This window comes from Toxorhynchites rutilus, chromosome 3, assembly GCF_029784135.1.
Source record: "Toxorhynchites rutilus septentrionalis strain SRP chromosome 3, ASM2978413v1, whole genome shotgun sequence".
Classification (NCBI taxonomy): domain Eukaryota; kingdom Metazoa; phylum Arthropoda; class Insecta; order Diptera; family Culicidae; genus Toxorhynchites; species Toxorhynchites rutilus.
Window position 1 is genome coordinate 188,735,802 of NC_073746.1, and position 11,357 is coordinate 188,747,158.

Below are 11,357 nucleotides of genomic sequence, written 5' to 3' on the forward strand. Positions count from 1 at the left end.
AATTAGATTTAAGTAGCGTTAGGATTATTTGACACCGTACGTTTTGTATAAACTGTTAGATAGGTTCAATAGCTGTAAGTCAAACTTTAGGCTTTAACAATTTCTTTAGACCTCCTTTCTAAATCACTTTTATTTCAACTATGACCTTTGTTCTTCTCCAAAACTATTTTCCCTTTCTTCGATTTCTTCTTCTTTTTCCTCTTCATCATTCCTATCCATATTTATTGACCACTACTCTGCTGACCATTTGGACTGTGTGTAAACTGTCGGTCGATGTATGGTTTCTTCGGTTTGGTTTGTATGTATGGAGAAGCGCTGCCAGTCGAGTAAAGGCGCGCTCTGATAACACTCCCCCCGAGTACGCCTACTTCCGGTTGGCTTACTGTTCCTCGCGCCGAACATCCAGGACTGCCAGTTTCGTTACCGGCCTCTCGTAAATCCCCTTCGCCGTCTGAATTGTGGCGGACCGGATGCATCCATCGCATCCGACCTTCGTATGGATGATTCTACCTTTCGGCCAACAATTTCTGGGTAGCTGAGGATCTACGATGATTACTACGTCACCGATGACTATAGGTTTGGTGTGTACGAACCATTTTGTTCGTCTGGTTATTTCTGGAAGATAGTCGGTTACCCAACGCCTCCAGAACTGGTTTGCGATGATCTGGGATGATCGCCAGTTCTGCAGCAATGCGGAACCACTGTTGTCGAGAATCGTGAGGGGCTTCGAGCCATCGGATGACCCGAGTAAAAAGTGATTCGGGGTAAGAGCTGGAGCCGAATCGCTGTCAATCGGAACGTGCGTCAAAGGTCGTGAATTTACGATGCTCTCGATTTCTATAAGCACGTTTCGAAGCACCTCATCTGTTGGTTTGCGGGATGATTGAATGGCCATCAAATTAGCCTTCACCGTCCGGATTAACCTTTCCCAGCAACCACCCATATGTGGTGCTGCGGGAGGATTAAATATCCAGTCCGTTTCTGAACTGATGAACTCCTCCATAAACTGCTTTTCGTTAATAGCTGCCATCGCTTCCTTTAGCGTGCGACTGGCGCCGACAAAGTTCGTACCACGATCGCTGTAGATCTTCCTGGGAGTACCTCTGCGGGCGACAAAGTTGCGAAGACCCATTATGCATGAGTTTGTGCTGAGGGTGCAGACCAGTTCAATGTGAATAGCACGTATTGTCAGACAAGTGATCAGCATTCCCCAGCGCTTCTCTACTCGTCTGCCTAGGGCTACCTCAATCGGGCCAAAGTAGTCTATCCCGACATATGTGAAAGGCCGAGTGAAGGCTGCAAGCCGGGCTGGCGGTAGGTCTGCCATGATTGGAGGGTGAGGCATGGCTGTCTCGTTCTTACAGCGTTGGCAGTTCCTGCGGGCCTTGGCGAAGCCGACACGAATGCGAGGAATATGAAACCGTTGTCTTAGCTCATTTATGACGGTTTCGTGGTTGCAGTGGTGGTAGTGCTTCATTATCAGGGTGGTTATGTGATGATCACGAGGCAGTATTATAGGTTTTTTGGCAGCTTCAGTGGCAAACTGACACGCACCAATCCTCGTTCTCATCCGAATGACTCCCCGCTCGTCCAGTTGAGGATTCAACTGGTACAGCGGGCTGGTTTTTGGTAGTGACTTCGTGGTTTCAGTTAAACATATACTATCCAGATTAGCTACTTCGTTTGGGAAGCCCTCGTGTTGTGCGAGGCGAAACAAGTATTCTTCTGCCTTGTTGAGCTCGTCCGCGGAAAGCGGGCCAATCAGAATAGGCTGTTCTTTTGTCTTCAGTCGCAGGTTGGATATGTATCGGAAAACGAGAGCAACACAATTCCGCAATAATTTCCATTTGGAAAACTTACTGACGCAGATCAATTCATAATTAATACCGGCTGAGATTGAGACCGTACGATGTAGAAGTAAGTGAGGGCGAAGTTCAGCAGTATTTGCCGCGCGCAGAGGCGGTGTGTGTGGCCACTTTGATTCTGGAAGCCATAGGAAATCTGGACCAGTAAACCATCTGCTCTCCGGAGTGAGGTCAGGCGTTCCGTCCCACTTGGTTCCATCATCAGCCACATTGAGTCTAGTGGGAACCCATCGCCATTCCGCTGGTTCGGATATTTCGAGGAGCTCACTCACTCGGAAAGCTACGAATTGGGAGTAGCGGCGATGGTCCGAATTTATCCAGTGAAGAACATCTCTGGAATCTGTCCAATACACCCGGCGAGTTATTCGGAGCATTAGGGAGGTGAAAATTGTTTGTGCAAGCCTTGCACCGACAACTGCAGCTTGGAGTTCCAGTCGGGGGATGGAAATAAATTTCAACGGTGCCACTCTTGTTTTCGAGGCGACTATCGAGCATGTCGTGGATCCGTTGGAATCGAAGCGTAAAAATCACACCGCAGCAAATCCCTTTTCGCTAGCGTCAACGAAAGTATGCAGTTGGATGTCTGTACAGCTATTGATGGAATGTGTCCTACTGTAGCAACGTGGCACTCGTACAGTTTCCACTTGCGGGAGGATTTTCGTCCATCGTTGCCATTTCTTGTAGAGGTCACCTGTGATATCTTCGTCTCATTGAATGTTTGCGCGCCAAACTTCCTGGAGAAGAATTTTCAAGAAGATGAGAAAGTGAGCCACAAGTCCTAACGGATCGAAGATCGTCATGAGAACGCGAAGCATTTCGCGCTTAGTTGGCGATCGGTGACCGTTGAGGAGAAGTTGATCGTAGCGCTTCCATCCAATTTTGAACATAAATTCATCCGTCTCTGTACGCCACCACATGCCGAGAATTTTTTCCATGGCTACTTCTGGTGAAATGTCTAGGTCCTTTTCCACAGTCGTCTTTTCTTTTAGAGCGGTGAGAACCCGTTTGGAGTTGCTTATCCAATTGCGGATCTCAAAGCCGCCCTGCGAGTGGACGTGTCTCACTTCTTCGGCCAAACGAATTGCTTCGCTCTCTTCGTCTACGCTGACCAGCATATCGTCCACGTAGTGGCGTTTCGTGATAGCTTCCACGGCTGATTGATGCGTCGCCTTGAACCGTTCTGCGTTGAGGTTTTTGATGTATTGCGCGCAGCTTGGAGAACAGCAGGCACCGAAACTCATGACCTGCAATACATAGACAGACAGTTCACCGCTTCTGTCCAGCCAGAAGAACCTTTGACACTGTTGGTCCTCATGCCATATTGCTACCTGGTGGTACATTTCGCGGATGTCTCCAGTTAATCCAATTCGTCGTTCGCGAAATGAGAGCAAGATCTCAAACAGCGAACAGAGCTGATCGGGACCCTTCAAAAGCGCAGAATTTAGCGAAGCACCAAACGTTTTTGCAGCCGCGTCCCATACCAGCCTGACCTTCCCGGGTTTATTCGGATTTCTCACCGGAAATACAGGCAGATACCAAGTGCGTTTGTATTTTCGATTAATCTCCTCTGGTGTGAGTTTTCTGGCGTATCCTTTCGCCACATAATCAGCGATCATTTGATTGAGTGCATCCCCGAGTTCTGGTTCTTTTTCCATGCGCTTTTGAAGATGTTGGTGTCGGCACAGTGCCATTGCTCGGTTGTCATGTCGCCAAAGCAGTCTCACCTCGTAACGGTTTCCATCGAATGTGGTCAGCGATTGAAGAATATGTTGAGCACGTTGATCCTCAGAGGAGAGGAGAATTTTGTCTGGTTTAGACACACCGAGACTATCTAAGGCGAAGTAAGATTTCATAGTTTGATGAAGCAGTTCGTCCGAGTCTTGATTGTCAGCGATCATGTGCACCATACATTGCGCATACACAGATTGTCCAACCGATGCGTGTTTTCACAGCTATCGGTTCCTCAAGCTTCCCTTCTCTGCATTTTAGAACCATTCCGATCGAGGCGTGTTTCATACCGATCAGAATGCGTGGCTGGGCTTCACTGTACGAATCAATATGCAGTCCACGGAGGTGGGGATATATTCTTTCTAGATAAGCTACATCCAGCGTTTGGATTGGTAGCAAAAGTTCCTTCACCGTTCTAACGGATGTGAGAGGAAACCTTTTATCTTGGTGGTGAACTCCGGCGATATCGAGACTAACGAGGCGAGAATTCTTTTCATCGCGCTGCGTTCCACCAGTCCATCGTAAACACAGAGGCTGTTCAACACCTTCAAGTTTGAGCTCATTCGCTAACTCTTGATCAATAAGGGTTAATTCCGATCCTTCATCGAAGAATGCAAACGCCTGAATGGTTCGATTCTTTCCGTGAAGCACAACTGGCAGATAGCGAAATAGAACGGAACTGGAATTTGTACGATGAACGTTGCAGTCGTGCGATTGCCTGCTAGTTCCTTCCTGACAGGACGGTAAAACCGTGTGCTGTGAAGAAACCCTCGTGGTTGGCGGCACAGAAACCCTCGTGGTTGGCGGCATTTTTCGATCGCTCTACATCTCCCTCTGCATATCTTGCACGATTCGTTGATTACGTGCGTTCTCTCAGCATCCAGCTTCGTTGAAACCGTGAATGGTGTATCACCGGATGTCTCGCTGTGTGCGTTTACAAAGGCATTTCCCTTTTTGGACGCACGAAAATCGCTACGGATTAATTTCGCTTCCTGAGGCGGAATCGCAATCGTGCTAGCAGCCTCGGCCAATGAATATACCCAGTTTCCGAACGCAGCCAAATTAACATTCGGGATAGTTTGTCTGTAGCGAGCCCAGTCCAGCTTGATGTTGGGAGGGAGTTTCGCGACGAGCTGGTGCAACAATGAGATGTTGTATAAATACTCCTCCAAGCCACATGCGTCAACCGTCGCACAGAAATTTCGGACGTTAACAGCGAAATCCACAATCGTGTCGAGTTTATCCTCCCTTATCGCTGGCAAACAATTGATTTTCGAGATCAGAGAGTGTACTATCGACTCCGGCTGTCCAAACAGCATACGCAGTGTATCCATCACACATCGAATGTTTGACGGATGCATAAGTAAGCATTTCACTGCTTCGTACGCCTTGCCCTTCAGGCACCGCTGTAGTCGAATGGTGTTTTCTTCTGATGAGAATCCGCACATTGTCGTGGTACTATTGAAGGTTGACAAAAAAACCGGCCATTCTTCGGGATGGCCCGAGAATGTGGGCAGGTCCCTAGATATTGACTGTCGAGCAACAAGCTGTTGACTATTCAGCGGGTTATGCTGTCTAGGGAGCTCCGGTAACCCCATGTTGTGCATCAATGTAGGTTGAGGGACATTCTGTGGCCTTGGAACGTACGGAAGTCTATTATCATCAACTGGAGCAGGAATGTTATTGCCTGGTACCGCGATGTCTCGCACAGTATTCGGTGGAACTTCATCCAACCTTCCTTCTTCGAGCATCGTATTGTTTTGTTCCACCCACTCGTTGATTTCACTGCCTCCACCGTACGCTGATCCATCTTGCTCGCTCATTTGTTCGAGGATACTATATTTTTCCGTAATAAATTCACGTTTGAGAGCATATTCTTCCTCCAATTTCTGTAGTTGAAGTTTAAGGGAACTACGAGAGCCAGTTGACTGCGCTTTTTCCCTAGGTGTTTCGGTAGTTACAACCTCCTTTTGAGGTGGCGCAATCGCCTGGTGTGGTTGTGCGACTGGTGGCGCAAGTGCTTGATTTTTCAAGGATGAATTTGGCTTAGACAGCACAGCTGATGAAACTGTTTCCTTTTTAGCAGAACTCCTGGTTACACGTATGTTCTGTTGCGGTGGTATTACTCCTTGTACGTTCGGGTGTTGCTTTCCTGTATTTTTGACACCACTCGTTGTTGCGATTTGCTGATCGGCGGTTGAACTTGTCTGCTGGTTCCCGGTTGCAGCTGAGCATTTGGGACAGCACCAGCACTTGTCTCCAACTTCATCCGTCATACAAACACAACGGTAATGGTACCAATCGTGACAGAGGTTGCACTTAACCATTTCGTTAGTGTCAGGACCTCTACATATTATGCATGCTCGCCCTGATAGAGTCGTTTCCACATTTTCCGCTGTTGTCACCACATGCACACCATCAATATTTGCTCCACGATTTGTGTGTGCCTTTTCGGGAACAGCATCCGTGACCGGCTTATTAGCATTACGGTTCGACATAATCCAGGTTATTCGACTAAACGAATTTTATAAACTGTTGGCGCACCGAAATAATATATTCTCCGTTTTTATAAATCCTTTGTATTTTCACTTGGATGAAGAATTATAAAATTCCTATAGGAAACAATATATGTAGTTCGATTATGTTCTCTTCTTATACAATTGAAACTCACGTTTACTATTTCCGCCCGATCAGTAAAGCTGATGAATGTTTTCTCGGGGTGCCAACTACGTTGAAGTGGAGAATTCAGATTATCGGTTACAAATTCCTAGATTAATCTACTAGATTTAGAATATTTTTAAGTTAGGTATAATTTTTACTAGATTTAGGCAAAATATTACCTTTTGACGAATATAACTAATGATAGCAATTAGATTTAAGTAGCGTTAGGATTATTTGACACCGTACGTTTTGTATAAACTGTTAGATAGGTTCAATAGCTGTAAGTCAAACTTTAGGCTTTAACAATTTCTTTAGACCTCCTTTCTAAATCACTTTTATTTCAACTATGACCTTTGTTCTTCTCCAAAACTATTTTCCCTTTCTTCGATTTCTTCTTCTTTTTCCTCTTCATCATTCCTATCCATATTTATTGACCACTACTCTGCTGACCATTTGGACTGTGTGTAAACTGTCGGTCGAGGTATGGTTTCTTCGGTTTGGTTTGTATGTATGGAGAAGCGCTGCCAGTCGAGTAAAGGCGCGCTCTGATAACACTCATGTTTCCCAAAACTTGAATGGATTTTCTTACAATTCGAAATATCGGTCAAATGTTTCTTAAAAAAGTGTATTGAAAAACACTTACTGAAATTAAACAGACAAAAAAGTAGAACTATTTTTCGATGCGGGTAATATGGACATGAAGTGGGGGGAATATTAACAGGCTTGTTGTTCGGTAATGGTTTGCAGGCAATGTTCCGGTCTAAAACTCACAATGGCGGACACGAATGTAAAAATGAAGAATACTTTTCGGATAGCTATTAGAAAAGATGTGAACTCGATGAACTCTCAATGGCAAGTAAGTTCAATTTATTTCTTCCGTTTCCTTCTTGAACAATAGGGCGCTTGCAGCGTGCATTAGTAATCTGTTGGGCAGGCAAAAGAAATCACTGCATAGGATTTATATGGATTGACAACATTGAGCTTTGTTTAAATAATTATTTTAGCGAGAAAGCTACCACAATTACGCGCTACTCTATATTAATAACATGCGAACATATGTGTCATTACATAGAAATATTTACTTTTAGCGTCAATGCCATATACACGGAGAAAATTTGAAATTTCTTTTATGGAAGCAGATTGATATCAATGGAAGCAGATTGATTAAAGGGTGTGCCACATCAAATTGCATCACGGAAAAAACGCTGTAGAAATTTAATTTTTAGGAATTATATCTTCAGCTTTCGCTTATAATCAGATAAGAGTGTATAGATCACGTTGGTCATGCTTCACTGTCAATTTTTCGTAAATTTGGAAAAATGTCGTCGAACGAAATAGAGCGTCGTGAATTAATCCTGTGCACTCATTTCGAGAATCCGGAGTTGTCACATCGGGACATCGGTAAGATGCTGGGAATCGTCCAATCCACGGTCAGCAGAGTACTAAAACGATACTTCGAGAACCTAACCATCGACCCGAAGGTGAAGAACGGCAAAAATGGAAGCTCCGTCAGTGAAAAAGATCACAAGCGCGTAGTTAAGCAGTTTAGACGTGATCCGAGAAGTTCGGTCCGGGATGTCGCCAATAAGCTGAATTTGTCAAGTTCATTCGTCCAGCGGACCAATCAGCGGGAGGGCCTGGGTACATACAAGGTTCAGAAGGCTCCTAACCGCGACGAAAGGCAAAACATGGTGGGGAAGACGCGAGCCCGGAAGCTGTACACCGAAATGCTGACGAAGCCGCATTGCCTGGTAATGGACGACGAAACCTACGTCAAAGCGGACTTTCGTCAGCTGCCGGGCCTGTTGTTCTTCTCCGCAGAGGACAAATTCAGCGTTCCGGAGGAGATTCGCAAGCAGAACTATCCAAGTTTGCCAAAAAGTACATGGTGTGGCAAGCGATCTGCTCTTGCGGAAAGCGGAGCGCCCCCTTCGTGATGACCGGCACGGTAAACGGGCAGGTTTACCTTAAGGAGTGCCTACAGAAGCGCTTACTACCACTATTGAAGCAGTACGAGGGCCCGACCATCTTCTGGCCGGATCTCGCTTCGTGCCACTATTCAAAGGACGTGTTGGAGTGGTACGAAGCCAACGGGGTCACCTTCGTGCCAAAGGAAATGAACCCGCCCAACGCGCCGGAGCTTCGCCCAATAGAGAAATATTGGGCGATTATGAAGCAAGCCCTCCGGAAGAACCCAAAAGTTGTCAAATCGGAGGCAGACTTCAAGAGAAAATGGATTTCTGTTAAAAAAAAACTACAACCTGACGTTGTACAGAACCTTATGGACGGGGTAAAGAGGAAGGTGCGAGCATACGGGCTTGGGCTCGAAGTATGAATAAAAAGAAAATGCCAAAAGTTGTTTAATAGTTTTTATTTTACTGTCTAAAATTTTCAAAAGGATCGGTCTACTGGGCGAATTTCTACAGCGTTTTTTCCGTGATGCAATTTGATGTGACACACCCTTTATTCAAAAAGTTCTACAGGAACAGCACAAACTGCACATTACGATTGTATAGCCGGATTAGGAGAAGTATGTTCTCATGTAGGCTTTGTGCTTTTCGCCCTGGAATGCTGATCTCGAAAAAAGCGGTTGACTATGTTGAAATTCAGGATGTATTCAGCCAAAAAGAACATTCGAACGTGAGCTCGAGCCTCTATAACTTTGATCTTGATCCGAACATATTGATAATCCTTTTCTCCACCAATTTCGATCCAAATCTAGGGGAAAAGTCGCTTAATGAACATTGCGGAATGAATGCTAATAAATTAAGTAATATGCGTCACACCAAAACTCTTGTTCAAGAAATAGCTTACTTAACTGTTTCACAAAGTTTATGTTAGTGCTGTTAACAATTTCGCGCTAGTAGAAATACCGCATCTATATTTAAATCAAGAACAAGATGCCGATTGATAATAAATCCACTACTGCTGCAAAGGAATTACGAACGTAAACAAGCGATATTTGCCCAACAGATGCTCCGCATGTATGTGTAGCAAGAGTCCTATGTACGCTTTTCATATGCATAATGTGAGTGTATGTGTGTGTTTTCCTCCTCTTCCTCAACAGTCATAATGTGTAAGTTAGGCATATAATTAAGGTGAGTACATTTTATATTGTTTTTGTGCTATTTTGATTCTATATGAAGGTTAGTACATTTTAATTTTTTTTTTCCCAAAATATATTTTTTATTAAGGCACATGTGGCGTTAGCCTGACGGGGCCGGGAGTCCAATATTTTGACAATTTTTGTCTTACAACTATGTTAGTAATATGTAACCGATTACTCGCGGTTGGCTCGAGGTTAGTATTACAAGTGTTCTCATAATTGGTATGTTGCAGTCTTCGATGCTCTGTACGTGTGCCCGACACGGGATACTTCCTATTGGGATGCAGCTGACCATTAATCAGCAACGCCCCCCTAGTCTGTACCCCATATATGGTGCGTCTTTCTCGACTCGAGGAATCCAGGATAGAATGGTCACTAGCCGGCGCAATCATCAGCTCGTGTAGAGTTGTCATGAGCGGTACAACCTTTGGCTCTTGTTGAATGATCAGTGGACTGCACAACCTTCGGCCCGTGCATCTGTAAAGAGTGTGTGTATGTATTGCCGCGACTAAGTAAAAGTTTATCGATCGGATAGGAGGGATATGAAACGGGGACACAACGAAGGAAACATCATTAAACGTTGACATCGGCGTTTCTGAGGAACAGGTATAGATGAAGCAGAAGATCAGGATCCCGGCTACCTAAGATATCCCGGACGGGGATATCCGATTGTCTGCCTTTTGCTCTCAGTGCTCTAGAGAGCTGAGAGCGAGCAGCATGGAACCGGATACACGACCAGATAACATGCTCGATGTCGTGGTAGCCATCGCCACAATCACAAAGATTGTTTGCTGCGAGCCCAATGCGATAGAGATGCGCGTTTAGGTTGTAGTGATTGGACATAAGCCGAGATATCACGCGAATGAAATCACGACCTACATTCAATCCCTTGAACCATGCACTCGTCGAGACCTTAGGGATAATCGTGTGTAACCAACGACCGAACTCATCTTCACTCCACATGCGCTGCCAACTAACGAGTGTGTCCTGACGAGGAATGTGAAAAAATTCATTATAGGCAATTTGCCTTTCAAAAAGTGTGCCTTCTGAAGCGCCCACCTTAGCTAGCGAGTCCGATTTCTCATTCCCCGGAATCGAGCAATGAGAGGGAACCCATGCTAAGGTAATCTTGAATAATTTTTCGACCAAAACACTCAATAGATGTCTTATTCTTGTTAGGAAATAAGATGAGCGTTTATCAACTTTCTGAAAAAATAAAATAATGGTCGATGGGCAGTGTTTCAATGATCCCTAGAGCATAGTATATCGCACCCATTTCTGCGACATACACGGAACAAGGATCTTTGAGTTTGAAAGAGGCACTGGAATTTTCATTGAAGATGCCGAAGCCAGTGGACCCGTGTTTATGTTCACCCCACCATGTTCCGGTTATTGTTTGGAGAAAATTGATTCTTTGCTGGCATTTCTGTTTCAAATACAATTTTGATTGATTTTCTTTTTATTCCAGGACATGTGAAAGGCATGTTTGGGGTAAATATCCGCAACACTTGTAATATATGAAGCGTAGAAGTTTATCGCTCGTGAGAGGAATAATTGTACTCAACCGAGGTAGGAACTTATCACGAATGTCCGTTAAATGATAAAAAATTGTGTTAATCCACCGAGAAGTGATATTATACTTTTCAGCAGTACAAACGAATAGACCCTCAACTATTTTGCTTTTGGTTCCAGTCAGCTCCTAGACAGTCCACCTTCGGCGATTTAATTTCTGTTTATAGGCGCATGGCATTCCTTAGGAATAAAATAAACAGAATTTTCACAGTTCATCTCATTCCTACTGGCAATTGTCCGTTTCACCCCACCAGTACAATTATTTCAATAATTTAAAATTTCCCCTCACTAATGAATTTTCTTTTCCGAATATACCTAATATCGCTTCTCTGTTAACTTACAAATTGAAATATATCCATCGACAAATTGAATTTTTATAAACAAATGAACTCAAAATGCTTAATTTCGAAGCCGCAAAAACTACA

At 44.5% G+C, this 11,357-nt stretch overlaps 1 protein-coding gene across 1 annotated transcript; it reads right to left on the reverse strand.

Moving 5' to 3' along the window:
* Window positions 1-379: 379 nt before the first annotated feature.
* LOC129773740 (uncharacterized) lies at window positions 380-2,239 on the reverse strand. Its single transcript, XM_055777385.1, has one exon. It carries the CDS (start codon window positions 2,237-2,239, stop codon window positions 380-382), a length of 1,860 nt encoding a protein of 619 aa, XP_055633360.1.
* Window positions 2,240-11,357: the final 9,118 nt, after the last annotated feature.